Here is a 17,791-nt window from a genome sequence, read left to right as displayed (position 1 = left end):
TTTCAAAGGTCGGAATTTTCAAAGTGATTTTTTTTCTATCTCCCAAGTTTTGGTTTTGATGTTGAAACCCCCCTTCCTTGTGATTAAAAGACCAATGAAAATTGTCGATTTTTTTAAAGGAAAATTAAAACAAAAAATGTTAAATAAGCAATTTTGTCAAAAAATGAAAAATATCGAGAAAATCGAAAAGAGACAAGGTGGGTGAGGTAATAGCTTTTATTGGACCGACTTCTGTTGGGGGAAGGGACAAGCTTTTGAATGCCATGGAGCATTTCTTCAGGTCTGGGGAAGGTAACCAGAGTGTCTGAGCTAAATACAAGTTGGGACAGATTGTTAGGCATAAGGGGTTCAGATATGCTGTAGGAGAGCACTTAAAATAAGTGGGCTACTGAGGGTTTGCCGGCAGCAGAGTGTATCACAAATTGTTGTAATGAGCCATAAAACCAGTGTTTCTCTTTAGTCCATGGTTTTTAGTGTCTAGCATTATTAAGTTCCCAAAGTCATCTTTTGAAGGTGTGCAGATTCCTTAGAGGAGGAGAACTGAGCGGTCAGATATAGAGCAATTGCTTTGTAAAAAGTGTTCATCCAATCTGTCCCAACTTGTATTTAGCTCTGGCACTCTGGTTTCCTTCCCCAGACCTGAAGAAATTTGCTCTGTGAAGCTCGGAAGCTTGTCCCTTCCACCGACAGAAGTTGGTCCAATAAAATATATTACCTAGCCTACCTTCTCTCTCCTCTATCCTGGGACCAACATGGCTACATTGACACTGCAAACAACAAGAGAAAATCAAAACCATTTTCACAAAAAGATCATTTCTCATTTATATATTTGAATAATGTTGAGTAGCTCTATAGCTGAGCTCCTTCAGGGCAGTGTGAGGCCTTGCACAGGGCACGTTGAGACAACGATGCTGTGATGCCAGTGTGGTGTTTACTGCTCAGACTCCAGTGCCATTTGTTGTTATTATTTCTAAGCCCCAGCTGAGACTAGAGCCACATTGGACCAACACACAGTAAGAGGCAATCCCTGCCCTGAGGTGCTTACCACCTAAAGAGCCAAGACAGGCCCAGAGCAGGAGAAAGGAAGTATTATTATCTCCATCTAATGGATGGAAAACCAAGGCCCAGAGAGATTATGTGCCAGATTTTTAAAGGTCTTTAAGCCCTAACTAGGAGTTAGGTGCCCATATATTTTTGAAATCTGGCCCTATATGACTTGTCAAGGTCACACACTGTTTTTGTAGCAGAGATGGGAACTGAACTCGAGTGCTAGTCTTCTACTTTAGCCATAAAACCATCCTTCCTCTGAAACGACACATGGTGAGTGCTGAGCCTGAGGGCTCTTGGAGGCTAACGTGAGGAGTCAGGGCCCTGCCCTAGAAGGAGCCCATCAGACCTTGTCATAACTGTATAGATGAAGGGGCTGGTTTAGGAGTGTGAGTCCCAGGTTTTCAATACCTAGATTTTTTGGTTGAACCTCCTCTGGAGTTGACTCAATCCTAAATCAAATTAGTAAGGGGTCTTTCACATGAGACTTAAATGCCAACGTCCTATCCCCACTACATGGACATTAAAATCCAGAGGGACTTTTCCTTAGAGATGGCGTTTGCCTTGGCTTCCTTGTTACACATTTGTCCTTCTATCTGTTTGCCAATCTCCTCTTGAGAAGGGGTTGCATTCCAATGGGACTTGTGTGTTTATAGGTTCTGAAGTGCTTTGAGATTCTTTGGGATTGAAGGTTCTAATCACTTAAAATACAAAATACTGTAGCAAATTCATGCCCAGCTTGGATGCCACAGCTGTCTGAACACAAGGGGACACTCGAACTTCACGGTGACAGAATGGATACAGTGCAGATCCTGTTGCTTCAAAACCACAGGACCATGCCACTGGGCTAACGTAAAATCTCCCATTGCTGTTAGCAATAGATGGCTTTTGACACACAGCTGAGTTATTCTAATTCCACACAGAAGAGAGCAGAGAAGATACACACCAGGCTGCTTTTTATTCTAGTGAGAGTCCCCTTGCTGAAGAAGGAAGGGAAAGACGCAGTTCGCATACTGCTTTCTACTGGAAAAGCAGTTGCCAATTAAACTGGCCTGGTCTGAAAGGCTATTAGTTTTAAAGCTCTGTCCCTTTCTCCTTCAAGATATCATGCCCTGCTTTGAAGAAACTGCCCACAGATCACCGACATAAATGAGACCAAATTGTTCCATAGAAATCGTTTGGCTATCAGCTAACTTGGCTCCATAGCTTACTTTCAGAGCAGGGAAAGGTATTTTTGAATGTATGTAAACTAAAATCAATGTGCTCTTCAAAGAGAGAGAAAAATCAGTTTACCAACAGCCTGTCATACTTCAGGCCCAGAGCAAGAGAGAAGACGGAATCAATAGCCTCTCCTAACTCAAGAATACTAACAGCTTCCAGTGCATATGGGCGCAACCTCAGGATCCAGATACCACATTGATGGGCACGGGATAAAAGCAGAGATTAGAGAGAAGAAGAAAGGATAGATAGATAAACTATATTTGAAAATGATTGGGAATGAGAATGAAAAAGTATATTAGATTAGATTAGATTAGATTAAGATAGCCCATGCAACACCACACCACTAAAAATGATTGCGAGCTAACTCAAAAGTGAGCTTCTAGGGCCTGCGTGTCCTTCAACTCTCCCAGGTGTCAATGTCTCCAGCTGCTGAGCTCCAGCACTGTGGCCTATGTTGGAAAGCCAGGGAGTTTCATTGTCAGGATGACTGCAGACTTTTTCATCTCTACCTGCTGTTAGACTGTGAGCCTCCTCCGTTGGACTCCGCTCATGAAGCACAAGGGAAATCTTCCACCCTGTAACTCTCCCTGCTCATCAGGTTGTTTGTGCCCATCCATCAGGCTCTTGCAGCCTGAAGATCATTCTGGAATTTGCATTAGATCTGTTTGGTAGTATTTGAACCATTTTGCACTTTTTCCTCAAGGTGTTGGACCCATCTCCACATTCTTCTGGTCAGTGACCCTGGGCAGAGTGAAAACTTCTCCCAGACCCACAGAGGACCAGGAATCCTTTTCGGCTGCAGCTGTCTCATGAGTTTTTGCCACCCGCAAAAAAGGAATTCTTTTTTTCTCAAAAGTAAAAACACAAATTTTCACCAAAATGGCTTGACTGACAAATGTGCAGAAAAGGAATTCCACCGTGCAAAATAATTAGACTATTCCCAGAGGCCAAGGGACCCATCAATTGGATTTAAGACTCTGGTGATTGGCGTATTAAGCTTTAAAAAAATCAATGCAAAATCCTCACGCATGAACTAGCTTGAGTACCTCAACCACAGGAGAGGAGGAACCAGGGACGAACTGGGAAAAAATTTTTGGACTAACCTTTTTAAAATAAATCTGAAATAATACAAATGTGTTGACATTTTCTAAGCAAAATGTTTAGATTTTTCAGTTTGAAACGTCTTTTTGTTTCAAATTTTACTGCAGTTTTATTTATTTATTTATTTAATTTTTTAAAAAAGGTTAAAAAACTGAAACATTTTGTTCGACCCACGATATAAAAGTTCGGTTCAGCCACTGATCTGAAAAATCAATCATTAGCACATCTCTACCAGGGACTTTAAAAAATCAGGCATTTACACTAGGGCAGTGTTTCCCAAGCTTGGGACGCCGCTTGTGTACGGAAAGCCCCTGGCGGGCCGGGCCGGTTTGTTTACCTGCCACATCCACAGGTCCAGCCAATCGCGGCTCCCACTGGCCGCGGTTCACTGCTCCGGGCCAACGGGAGCTACTGGAAGTGGCGGCCAGTACATCCCTCAGCCCGCGCCGCTTCCAGCAGCTCCCATTGGCCTGGAGCAGTGAACCGCAGCCAGTGGGAGCCGCGATTGGCTGGACCTGCAGACGCGTCAGGTAAACAAACCGGCCCAGCCCGCCAGGGGCTTTCCCTACACAAGTGGTGTCCCAAGTTTGGGAAACACTGCACTAGGGCATGCCATTCATTGTCATGCCAAAATGCACCTGTAGTTACCATGATTGCATATGCAAATACTCAGTTAGATGATTAACCAGGGAAACACATGTGCTGTGCAATTGTGGGGATTGTGTGTTTCCAGCTTGCAAAGTCAGGAACTATACTCCTCCACGAAGTCATCACAAGGGAGTTTCTCAACTCATCTACATAGCTCTTTGTAGAGATAAGGCTTGGGAAGAGCTGCTTAAGTCTCTGGTTAACAGATGAGTTTTGAGCTAACGATACCTTTCTAGAGACCCAAAGCTACTGGCTAGTTGTTAACTATGAAACATCCTGCTCCCATTGACGTGAATGGCAAAAATGATCATTGACTTCAGTGGGAGCAGGGTGAGCCATTTGGCCCTGATTCAGCCAGGGCTGGCTCTACAGTTTTCGCCGCCCCAAGCAGCGCGCCGAATTGCCGCCCCGGGCTGTGGGGGCAGTTTGTGTGCCCTTAGGGTGGCAGGCGCGTTTCCGCAGGGACGGCAATTCGGCGGCAGCTTCTAATGTTTAGCTGAAGCCGCCCCGGACAGCTAAACATAGAAGCTGCTGCCAAATTGCCCTCACCGCGGAAACGCGCCTGCCGCCCTAAGGGCACATGGATTGCCCCCGCCGCCCGCGGCGGCAATTCAGCGTGCTGCTTGGGGGCAAAACAACAGGGACTGCCGCCCCTTGCAGAATGCCGCCCCAAGCACCAGCTTGGAATGCTGGTGCCTGGAGCCAGCCCTGGATTCAGCAAAGCACTGAAACCAATGGGACTTAAACTTGTGCATAAAATTATGCACATGATAAAATGATGTGTTGAAACAGGGACTAAATCAGATGAGGTATGTAAAAGATGACAGTGTGGCCGACGACACTGACTGGGCTGAATATCCAGTATCAGACTAGGCAGGTGTCTCTTGCTAAGGAGTGGGTGGATCGGCTATGTGGCCTGCATCTTGCAGGAGGTCAGACTAGATGATCATAATGGTCCCTTCTGATCTTGAATTCTATGATTCTATGATGTAGTGGTCCATTCCACAACTGTGTTACTCTGTGAGCAACATTTAGTATTCAGCTGTTTCTCAGCTGCCTTTCAGATGGTCCCAGCTGGAAACCAGAGCACGCTGCCATGCTTATGGCTAATTAGTGTTTATTTATATTTTTAAACAAGCCTTCCACTTGTCATATGTTCACATAAATCTTTTCCTTTTCCACTAGGGGCTATTGGAGCACAAGCCGAAATCCTTGGTTTACTCGTCACAAGCCTAGTCTGAGTGCCGGTCTGGTGGAGGTTTCTTCTCCACTCCTTGCTGTGTTTCATGCTGAGGGCTTTCAGCCAACGGGGAGAAGAAGAGACTCCCTTCCCAAGACAGAGAAGCACAGAAGTTCGTTCCCTTTTGGAGCTGGTTACTGTGCTGCCATGAGATCTTTGCAAACTCTCTCCCCGCTCCACCAGCAATGGTCTGCAGATAATACTTTGCACCGATCTAGCACTTTTCATCTGAAGACTCAAAGAGCTTTATGAAAAGTGGGCATTGTAATCCCCATTTTACAAAGGAGAACACTTTGCCCAGAGGGGCGAGGTTATTTGCCCAACATCACTCAGGGAACCAGTTGCATGCTCAGAAATCAGATCAAGATCTCCTGACTCGCAGTCCCCTGCTTTAAATACTGCACTAAGATGCCTGTCTTCACAGCAAACACTGCAGGAACCCTCTAAAATACTTAGGGGATCCCAAGTTGGTACAAAGTGGCATCCTGTCATCAGGAAATTTGTTACTTCAGTGCTCTGCTATCCCAGATAGCATGGATTTTGGGGACAGAACTTCCAGAAACTACATCCCAACTTCTAGCTCTCCTAACCTTAATTCCCACCCCCCAAGCCAGTGTGCTCTCCAGACTGGGCAAGGGCATCAGAACATAGGGTTGTTGGTTAGAAGGGCTGATAGGCAGTAAAATATCCTACTGAAGTGATGGTCTCCAAGATCTTCCCCACTTCCCGAGTAATGTAGCAGACCCCTTCTCTCTCCTGAACTGTGTAGCATAGGAGTCTTTTGGGAAGGCTCAAGAAATGAGCAGTGCAGGGGTATTAATAGAAGGGAAGACAGAAATGACTCACCAGTGGAGCCCGTCCAACATTGCACAGGTAGTAGAGGAGGCCCTTGGTGTGGTAAATGGTTGGATGGAGCTGGCAGCTGGGAGCCAGCCACTGTCTATTCAGGTCATCCCCACTCAAGGAGCACCGGTGGCTGGAATCACAGAACAAAACACACCTCAATTAAACTAACAAAACAACTCCGTGGTTTCAAAATGTCTGCTGTTTCTGGATAGTCCCTGTACTAGGACAAGCTTGGCTTGTGAGACTAATTCATAGATATGTATCTAGATTTCAGAGATGGGCCTGAATGAATTAAAACTCCACAGAAGCTTATTTTAGAGGGTTTTGCAAAGTATTAATTATCAATTTCCTTTCCCTGCAGGGCCTGCTCAGTTAGATTCTAGGTAACCAATGCAGTTTTGATTTACACGCGCACTCATATTAAACAGGACTAAGACTCTTATTTTAAACTCTCTAAAACATTGCTAAAGTCTGATGTCACATATAGAATCCATCATAGTCTGTGGAGGTATAAAGAGTGGGTTTTCCAAAGCCAACATGGGGCATAGGAATGCCCAATCATCAGTCATTATTATTGGAACTGGAAAATCAGTCAGGCCCTGTTGAAAATCTATAGGCACCTGCATGAGATGAGCAGAATATCTCATGCATGGTTTCTCCAGTCATGAGAAATGCAACCATCTCACCACATATCAAGAACCAATAAGATCTTTATGCTAAACAGCACTGTTATAAAAAACAATTGGCTTTAGTGGGAATTTGACATCACTGTAAGGGCTGAGTAAAACCTAAGTAAGGACTTCAGGTTTAGACTAAAGAGACTTTTACCTTACCTCAGTCGAACTTTCTTCTCTGGTTCTGTTTCACTGGCTAATATACTGTGCTAGATGTTTGATTGCATGGAGGGGAATTTGCATATTTTAGTGCAATTATGCATATCTGAGTGATCTCCTTTATAGTGACTTTGTTTAAGTTCCAAGCAACCTCACTCTATGCAAAGGCTTCATTCTAACTGGGATTGCAATTCGCAAATTGTGATGCATTGATAAAGTTTAGGCCCTCCATTAGATCTGCATTCATGATAAGATCTACCACATTCAAATCAACCACATCTACTGTAGAAGACTTACTGTTAGCTTAGTAAACGAGAGCTGGAGTGTGCTCGAAGGTATATATTCTAAACATCACATGGAATTTCAGCCACACAACTCCGTCTGACTTTAACAGGAGATACCATGTTCCGCCATTTCTCCCACTACACTGAATGTTCCAGCCCTCTAACAACACAGTATGTAGAAACACACTACCATCATGTGTGTATGAATGAGATTTCATAATTCACAGGCAAGACTTTACACTGTTAAAGTTCACCGGTTAGGTTGCGTTGCATACACCTTCAGTGCTTAATAGAAAATGTTTGGATGGAAGAGGCTCCAAAGTCTGTTTAGAGCCTGTGGAGAGGAGCAGAAGCAATGGAAGTCTGACAGCAGGAAGAGGGTATAGAAATAGTTGAATCCACAGAGAATGTTATATTTATACACACACACAATGTAGAAAAACAAGGCTCTGATGCCACCTTGGGGTTTCTGGTGACATCACAACATCCATTCCAGTTTTGCTGCTGTTGTCACCTAAATTCCCCTTTCCCTTGAATCCACAGTTCCTTTGCTACTCATTCTGCAATTTGCAAAACATTTGCAATAGCTAACACCCTGGAAGCCAGAATTTGCTGGTGTGATAACTGCTGCTGAAAAACTTCTAGCTCAAAACTTGGCAATCTAGTGTAATGTTTATTTGTGGCCTTTCACATAAAGTTAACCCAAGCCTCACCTTTCCTCATTTTTTCTACAGTGGCAGTTCTGCTAAGAGGAACAACCATACTTTCCCCCTGGGTGCTTAATGCATTGCTAGCAGGCTACCTCTGAAGAGTGGTATCACCATGCAAAAGTCACCGGTTGCACGGCGTGGCACTCACTCAATTTGCAGGTGACTGTGGAAAAATAAGATCCAAATTCTAACTTGAGTGGCATGTCCTCCCATGGACCACTTAAGTCAATGAGTAGAACTGATAAAAAAAATAGAATTTCCATCCCATAGAAAACAGCAATATTTTGGACATTTATTTTTATTCCGAATCCACATGAAAATCAAAATATTAATATTTTTCACAGAATGCCAAAAGAAATTGAATTTAGAAATACTGAAATATATTGTTTCAAATTTTTCAGTCTAAACAAAATGTTTCAAAGTTCCCAAAGAGAAACCTTTCATTTCAGGTTGGGTCAACAATAATCTGTGTTTGCCTGAGCTCCCATAGTCTCTTCCTCTAGCTGAGCCACCATGGTGCATGAAGGGAATCCCATGAGCATAGTGCATCATGGGAGATGAAGTCCAACAAGCAGAGCCCAGCTCATAAAGAACAAGGGGATCATGATACAATTGAACTACTACTCCCAGGAGGGAAAGAAGCTGCTCAAGCAGTTGCAGAGATTAATGTCAAACCACCTCTACACTAATATTTTGTTTCAATTTTTCTGTCAGAAAACATTCTGCAAAATTGACATTTTTCTTACAGAAAATTTCAGTTGAATGGAAATAACATTTTCTATTGAAAGAAAAAAAACATTTCTATGAAAAACTCCCAATCACTTCTATCCATGGGAGCGGCTCGCCAAATCCAAGGAAGGAATGTAACACAAAACCACAGAATCTAGTAGCTCTTGCCATGGAGTCTGGTCCCACTGTGACTCAGAGTACACAGGGCCTTGTTTGTAATATATCGCTTAAGCTGTTTGATTGTGTGGAGCAGACTTTGTATATTTCAGTTCAAATATACAGCTCTGAGCTAACCCTCCTGCAGTGAATTCCTTTTAGTTCAGAATATCCTTACATCCTTGCGAAGGTTTCACTCTCACCAAGATGGCAACTCACAAATTGTGTTGCACTGATACAAGTCAGGGCTTTTCTTAGATCTGAGTTCAAGATTATCTGAGCTCAGCAAATTTACAACCCTCCTGGTGAATCCAGAAGCCCTTGTTCAGTACAATTGTTCTCAATGGATAGCATGCGCCTCCATGGTAGTTAGTTACGAAGTGATAGTTATGCCATGAGTGTGTAAAACAACACATTGCCAACCAATAAGGGCCTGTGCATGGGGACAGGAGTGGGACAGTGCAATTCAGTCTCCTCTTTTCAATCATTACTATCTTTTCTCTTTTAAACCGTCTTTAAATATTAGCACTATTGCCTGTCAGTCCACAGTAACTGCCTTTGGGTTGCTGCAAAGCTTTAATTAAATTATGATATGTTGATTCTTTTTTTCCATTAAAGCATGTTTACTTCAGTGACTGCTTCATGCCATCCCGCTTCCCTATTTTCTTCCTTTCCTCTCTCCCTCTCCTACTACCAATGACATTTGTCCCTTATGCTCGGCAGCCAAGGGTGAAGGTAAAATATTAAGCTGATCTCAAGTACTGATAACAAATAAAAGGAGTGGGAAGTCAAGACTGGCTTTTGTGTGTTTGCCAGGATTCAATGAAATTCACTTCTCAGATCAAAGGTGTTCATTACCTTGCATCTCCAAGCTACTAGATTTGCTGTAAATGCTTTGTGTCTTCTTCCCTTAGCAAGAGTCCTTGCCACCTTGGCTAGGACTAGCTGGAACTTAATGGAAACAACGAAAGCATTTGCCGCTGAAAGATTTCCAACATGGGGGGAAAAAAAAGGTCTGCTCTATGTGTCTTTGTACAGGTTAGCTGTAATTCAGCTATTTGTTAGTTTCAATCAGATGTGTTATCCGTACATTAAATCCTTGGTGAACACACTTTTGTTCTTCACAAACCTGATGCTATGCGATGCATTGGCTTTAGATCCATGTTCTTTTAGCTCTTCTATGTTTAAACACTGGGGAATCTCTATGGTCTAGAGCAGTGCTTCTCAGCCTGCACTGCTTCCTGCAGCCCCCACTGGCCTGGAGTGGCAAACAGCAGCCAGTGGGAGCTGTGATCAGCCAAACCCGTGGACAGGGCAGGTAAACAAACCAGCCCGGACCGCCAGGGGCTTTCCCCAAACAAGTGGCGGACCAGCTTTGAGAAGCACTGGTCTAGAAAGAGCCATTGAATAAGGGGCAGTGCGTAGCTACCAGAAGGCGCTGTGGGAAAGAAGACAGTCTCAGAGGCACCATTTCTCCTTTCCTCCCCCTTGTGATAATTGTGTGCTCATGCCACTGATGAAGGAAAAAACCACTCCTCACCGTCCCCAATGTGCAATGGGGCTGTAAGAGGAGTAGGGGTATCTATGTGACTCATGAGAAAGCACAGGTGAAAATTTATACAACAGAGGATATGGAGGCATTTGAAGACAAGAGATCCTCTGGTTCCTACTATGGAGGTGTCTGTGAATGGATATAAGGCATAATGCAAAGGTGTTTGCGCAATGACACACAACATGAGAAAGCTTCCAGTAGCCACAACTTCCTACGAAGACAATCACGGCTGCTCTCTCAGGTATGCTTTGCCTCGACATAGTGCTGAGTTAGCTCTTGTTTCCTTGATAAATAAGAAAAGGGCAGGTGCCATGGGAAAAGGTGGATCTGAACAAGTTCGTTCTCCATCCTTACAACACACCAATCACAGGGTCTGCTCTTGGGCAGCGGTTCCAGATTTTGTTCTTTAGGCATCCCAGAAATGTTCAAGCAGATGAGCAGCCAGAAAAATGAAACCAGGGAATAGGAAGTGACATGGCCACAGGTGCAAAACCTACTCATGCTGACCTCAAGAGTAGCAAGTTTTGAGGAATGAGGTCCTACCTGGGGGCCATAAAGACGCTACCTTCTTGGTAATAAGTTTAGAAATCAACATGGCCCTACCATGGCTGGACACGTATGCTGATGGGCAATCACAGAAATTAAAGTATGATCAAACCTTCTTCTACACACCCCATATGCAGAGGCGCTTAATGTCTGCTGTACTGGTTTAAACCATCTTTCTCTTTAAGAAAGCCATTAAGCACCTTGGCTTCTAACTGCAGTGCATTCTGGCCGTATGGAGAGGAAGGATGGGGAGATTCACTTGATGATTACCTGTTCTGTTCATTCCCTCTGGGGCACCTGGCATTGACCACTGTCGGAAGACAGGACACTGGGCTAGATGGACCTTTGGTCTGACCCAGTATGGCCGTTCTTACGTTCTTATGAAAGACAGAGAGATACACAGGCTCCACTCCAAAACTCACTGAAGTCCTTCCACTGACACTAATAGGCCTTTGGATCAGGCCTATTGATAGAAAGGGAGAGACAGAGAAAGAAATGGAGAAGGAGAGAGGTAAAGAGAAAGGAAGAGAGGAAAAGAAAAAAAATACAGAGAGAGTGCGATATAAATAGAGACACGAAGGAAAGAGACACATGGGGATAAACAAAAAGTGAAAGAGATTAAATGGGTGAGAGAAGAAGAAATGGAGAGGGAGAGAGAAACAAGTCACTTTTTAAAGAGAAAATGTTGCTGCGATTTCAAGATAAAATGACTCAAAATCTCCTGTCCATTACAGATAACTGGAAAGACAGGGCCCAGTATATCGAGTGAATGATGTCAGGACCGATAATAACAACACCTGGGGCACAGTGAGCTATAAAATCTAAAGGGACGCACTGTGTTTGATATTTAGAAAGCAGCAACACCATTCATTGCACATCCTAATAACAGAAGGCAGTGCTGATACAGGGTAAGAATCTCTATAAAGGGAAGTAGATGCACATAAAAAGCAGGATGCCTTTGAGCAGCATGGGACAGCCTCAACCATGCGCAGCATCTTGGGCTTTATAAATAACTACTGCCAAGAAGGAAGAACAAAAACAGAACCTGCATTATGGTGGTTTGGTGTTGTTGCTGTGAATGCTCAGAACAGGGAAAATAGGAATCCATAATTTTGCTTGACAGATTTCCATGTTGTGTTTCCAGTGAGACAGATCCCAAGAAATCGGAGGAAAGGGGCATCTCCAGTAAGACTGTTGCTCATGATCTTGAGGAATATGTTAGAAGGACATGGATTTTCTTTCGCTCTAATTCCCAGTCCTCCCTTTAAGTCTCCACACGAGGAAGAGCCCAACTGTCTTCAACATTTGTGCATCCGCATTGTGATGCTGTGTCACTGCAACGATGCTGTGTCGTGGTGGTGCAATGAGATGTCACTTAGCACCATGCAACAGCCCCAATTAACTTCAGGGCTCTTTCATTATCCTGCAAGACTGGAAGTGGGACTGGGCTGAGGAAACCAGGACAAATCCTCAGATTTCAGGATTGGCACACCCTTCTAGTCTCTAGGATTAGGTCTACACCGCAATTAAAAAACAGAGGCTGGCCCTCACCAGCTGACTCAGGCTCACGGGGGTCCAGCTGTGGGGCTGTTTAATTGCAGTGTAAATATCCTGGCTCAGGCTGCAACCCCTGGCTCAAGGACCCTGCAAAGCGGGAGGGTCCCAGAGCTTGGGCTGCAGCTTGAGCTGGAATGTCTACACTGCAATTAAACAGCCCTGCAGCCCAAGCCCCCTGAGTCTGAGTCATCTGGTGTGGGCCATCCACAAGTCTCCAATTGCAGTGTAGACATACCCTCAGAGGGCTGTTGTATGTGCATCTGAGCATTCACATAGAGCAGGGGAGGTGATTAATTATACAATTCACCTTGATCTTTGTGCCTTTAATTCACAGAATAGCAAGGAAAAAAAATGTTTATATTGAAAGTAATTTAGTGCAGAACTATATTAAATGACGTGCAGCAGAGTATGTGGTTATCAGGTATTTGGGTGTGTTTTGGTAGGTCCAGAATGGGGTGACAACTGATTGGATGTGCTTTGAGGTTCCTGTGTCCCATGAATGTGAGGAGGGAACCTTTCTGTTCAAAGCTTGACAGCTTGATCTGGGTGTTCCTGCTGTGCTCTGGGCCATCACTGTATAATACTGCATTATTTCTTTCCATAGGGGAAACCATCCTTCCAGCCAAGTAGGTGGGCTGATTACAGCTCCTTATGGAACCCATCAGTGCTGCACCTGGGCTAGTGAGGGGGCTTCACTGGAGTGAGCCATTGGGTGACCCCCCTCCGGCTAGTCCAAGGAGTACAGAAGGTGATGCTCTCAGTTTGCCAAGAGATATCAATGTGCATTAGATTATATGAAATGAAACACAGATGAAAAGCCTCAGGGCATGAATGGAGACACCGCTGAATGAATCCCTTCCATTCATCATTATTGCAGCCAGCAATTCACCAGTAACCATTCACTTTCCTTCCAACTCAAAGAAACGTGAGTAATAAAATGTCCATACATAATCATGGCAAAAAGAAGCCAGTTGGCTAGTCGTTTCAGCACTGCTAAAGCAGCAGGGAAATGCATTGCAGAGACAGACAGAGGTGTGTTGTGGGGTGTCACAGCAGATAATAGAGAGGCAGCTAACAATGATGCTACAAGGATGACTCATTTCTCACTCAGGACAAACAACTCTGAGTGTGGGCTCAGAGTACTGCCTGGAAACATAGCTGGCAAAATAGACATTGTGCTCAAAAGACATAAGAAGTGGAATACGGGAGTCACCATACTGCAACAAGTCCAGAATTCTGTTTCTTACAGTGACCAATGAAAGATATTTCAGGGAAAGGCAAAACCCCTCTTTCTCACATGTTACAATACAGCTGATAGACCTATGCAGGTGGAAAGAGGACCTGTTTCTGACTTTGTCTGATGTTCAGTTGTACCACGAAGCTCCAAGACTGACAGCCCTTCTCATTGTTATCCTAGCTTGAGAATGTGCCCAGGTTATTCTGGGGGCAAGCTGGACCTTCAGAGTAGGCCTCCCATCACATTTTCAGCTTGCATTGGCTTTAATAGGGCTAGCATGGCAACACACAGTGCAGGGCAACTTCTGGCACACGGCCCATCGGGGAACTCCACTGGCGGGCCGGGACGGTTTGTTTACCTGCAGCGTCTGCAGATTTGGCCAATTGCAGCTCCCACTGTTTACCACTCGAGGCCATTGGGGGCTGCTGGAAGGGCGGCCAGCACATCCCTTGGCCCGTGCCACTTCCCGCCACCCCCATTGGCCTGGGACGGGGAACCGCGGCCGATGGGAGCTGCGATCTGCCGAACCTGCGGACGCTGCAGGTAAACAAACCATCCCGGCCCACCAGGGCTTACCCTGATGGGCCATGTGCCAAAGGTTGCCGATCCCTGACATAGTGTGATGTCCAATTAGTGCCAACTGAGAGGAGGAGTCAGAAAATTGGATAACCTTTACTTATGGAATACAACAGGAACCGTAGGAAGGTCAGGCATTTTCTTCTTCCTTTCTGTTTTCAGCATTACATTTTCTTGAGGAAATCAGTGAATTCCAGTGCTGAAAAAGATGGCAGATTTCAGCACTCCTAGTTTAGGCAGCCACTGTACCAGATTCCCACACACAGCTAAACAAACACACCTCCAACCTGGCCCTCAGCACCCTTTTCTATGTTATGGCTTAGATCCTTCACAGTTCTAACCAATGTACTTGAGTCCTTACCTGCGGGATTCCCTGTTATTCTAAACTGCAGCTCTCCCTATAAGTGCACTAATGTATCTCAATCCTCACTTGCAGTTACCCTGTTATTCCACTCCTGGGAGCACCACCTACAGCTCCGCAATGTCCCTTAAACCGACTTGCAGCATACCCTACTGTCAAGCCTGCTTTTACAATGATCAACAATCATACTCACTTTCATAGTTGTTTAGGGACTAGGACTAACACTAAGGAAATAGGTGATGAAACCAAAGGCTGGAAAGTGAATGTAACTTCTCAATAGTCCTCAGTATTCTCTAGTTCCTCTGCCGGCAACCATCAATAGTCTAAGAGGAAACCCCAGTTTATCTTAGTTACAATGGACAGCTAAGGGAATCACACAGAGTGCAGAGTTTCTGTTGCTTCGAGGCTGGTTATGAGACTGACCTCCTGTTGCCATGCTGGTGTACTGCTAGGCCTTTAGGATGAAGATTTTCTGTGCTCCCTTCTCATCGGTATTACATGACACGTGAACAAATCTGTACTTATCTTCCTGAATGGCAATTGTGCCATCTGGCTGCCAACCGTTTAATGATGCCATTGAAGGTCTCCTTCCCAGTTGGGGTGGCAGCAGCAGCACAATTTTACCCTTTCGGCACACACTAATGAATTCACGATGCATAATGCTTCCTCTTGGGCAAATGCTTTTCTAAAGCAGCACTCTGCCAGCTTCCACTTGCCTCCTTACAACTAAGCACTGCCACTAATTAGCTTAATGAGCCTTCAGTGTTTCATCTTCTACATCTGACTGATTTTGTCACAATGGACAATCCTTTCTTCTTAAGATAAATGATACAGAATCTGTGCTCCTTCAGCTTGGTGCATGTAACAGTGTCACTGTCCTTGTTCAGCTCCCTCTATTATGAACCCTCCTTTGGACTTGATGGACACATTTTATTAAGTCAGATTTTGTAACAAACCAGTTAGGGACACAGAATGAGATCTGCTTCACCCCCAGCTAATATTAGCAAGGTCATAATCAAATGAGGCAACAGTACGGATGATTTGATTGGCTAAAAAGGCGAGTTGACAGTATTAATACAGACTAGTAATGTTACATCATAGTCCCACGCAAATGTCACAAGATTTGTCCATCAAACTCACATTTATTTCACTGAATGATGGACAACAGCCTTGAGCATTAAACACTGTGGGGCTGATTCACGCATTGGGCTCAACACCTTGGGCAAAGAATTTGCAAATCATTACCAAATCCAAGTGGTAAGGTGTTACATCCGCTGAGCACTCACTTTCCAGGGGTGAAAATGAGAATACAAGGTGTAGGGTAACGGTGAAACAAGCTCCATACATGCATCTCTTGTACTTCCCATGCAGCTGAACTGCTACACAAACCCCCCCACTGATAATAACTGGACATTGCACTTCTCTACTGCCTCTCCACTCAGAGTCGCAAAGTGCTTATTGTATCATGACTGAAAAAGCCTTACAACAAAGTGTTTGATGAAAACTGCTTTTTGACAGAAAACTAGATTTGCGAGAAAACACATTTTTTTTCATAAAAAGTGTCTACTTTCTGCAGAAATTTCTGACTTTTAACTGAGAAACAGTTAAACACCTGTAACCAAAATATTTTTTGTTTTTTGGCCAACCCCTTCAACGCACCACCCCCAAAAATTTCAGTTGAAAAACAAACACAAAACAATTGATTTGGAAATGCTGCCATGGTACATCATGGGAGTTGTAGTTAAGGTGCTTCATGCTCCAATTTTCTCTGAACTAAGTTCCTGACTGGGTTACATCTCCCATGATACATCACACAGTCAGAGACTCCTATGATCATGGCTCAGCAGGAGAGGAGATTGGGGTGCACCATCACAGATGTAGCCTGGTTCGGGAGCCCGGCCCACAGAGGAGAATGGGGGGCATGAGGCATCCGAACTACAAATCCCATGAGGCATTATGGTGGCATTTCTGAATAGAAATGTTTGGGTTTAAACCAAATGTTTTCAGCTGAAAGTTTTCAGTTTTTCACTGAAAAGTTAAAATTTTCCATGAAAAAACCCCCAAAACATGTTCCAACCAGATCTACTTATAACCCTCATGGAATATGTAGTGTAGCTGTAGCCGTGTTGGTCCCAGGATATTAGAGAGACAAGGTGGGTGAGGTAATATCTTTTATTGGACCAACTACTGTTGGTGAGAGAGACAAGCTTTCAAGCCACACAAAGCTCTTCCTCTTGAGCTCGAAAGCTTGTCTCTCTTACCAAGAGAAATTGGTCCAGTAAAAGATATTACTTCACCCAACTTGTCTCTCTAACCCCCAGGGAAGACAGGCAAGCAAAACCCAGTTTTACAGATGGCTGTAGTGAGAGATCAAATGACACACACGGGGTTCAAAAGTCAGTCAGTCATAAAACCAGGAACAGAACCTAAGACCAGGGAGCACAGAGTTGTACGGGTTCCACCCGGATTGTGTTTTTAAACAGATTTACTTAAACCTGTGCAAACTCCTATGTGGATACTCTTAAACTGATTTATAGCTGGTTTATATCCATTTACCTTTACATGATTCCTAACAGGCTTAAGCTAATTTGTCCATACATAGGGTTGTACCAATTTAACTGAGTTGATTTTAAAACCTGTTGGTTAAATCAGTTTAAGTTCTGTGTGCAGATAAATCCTAAGAACTGTGAGTCCTAGACTCCTAATTTAATTCCTAGTCCACACTAAATAACAAAGAAGAGCAAAACTCCATCAAAGGTGAACAAGCAAAGGTATAAAGGAGATCAAAGGAAAAGGGCTACACTCTAAAGTCATGTAAAAAAAAAAAGGATTTGATGACAGCTCTGCTGAGATCTTGTTTCACTCAACCAAAAATTTCAAACCAGCCAAGAAGCCCCAGAGGCATGACTCCCTCTGGAGTACCTGATCATTAATCCTCCTTGGGGCATTTCACAGGTCACTGGAAAGGAAACAAAGCTCTCTCAGCAGCTACTGGAAACCACAAAGCTCAATCTCAGACCTCTAAAGATGTGCGACCACTAAACCACAGGGCCAGAATATCTCAACATAGACATGGGTCAACACCAGTCAGAACCTGTCCTTGGTTCAACAGCGATGGGTAAGACACTGCACAGAACACAACAATGA

The 17,791-nt window shown here is 44.2% G+C and overlaps 1 protein-coding gene across 1 annotated transcript in view; it reads right to left on the bottom strand.

Annotated features, from left to right (window-relative positions):
* Positions 1 to 17,791, bottom strand: part of AGBL1 (AGBL carboxypeptidase 1) — a 371,053-nt gene that overhangs the window by 169,132 nt on the left and 184,130 nt on the right. Inside the window, exon 19 of the mRNA XM_039493279.1 lies at positions 6,104 to 6,233. Within this exon, the coding sequence (XP_039349213.1) occupies positions 6,104 to 6,233 (130 nt within the window). The remainder of the gene's footprint in view (positions 1 to 6,103; positions 6,234 to 17,791) is intronic.

Source organism: Mauremys reevesii, linkage group 10 (assembly GCF_016161935.1).
Source record: "Mauremys reevesii isolate NIE-2019 linkage group 10, ASM1616193v1, whole genome shotgun sequence".
Lineage (NCBI taxonomy): Eukaryota > Metazoa > Chordata > Testudines > Geoemydidae > Mauremys > Mauremys reevesii.
Note: the sequence above shows the minus strand (reverse complement) of the source record. Positions and strands in the feature narration are given on the sequence as shown.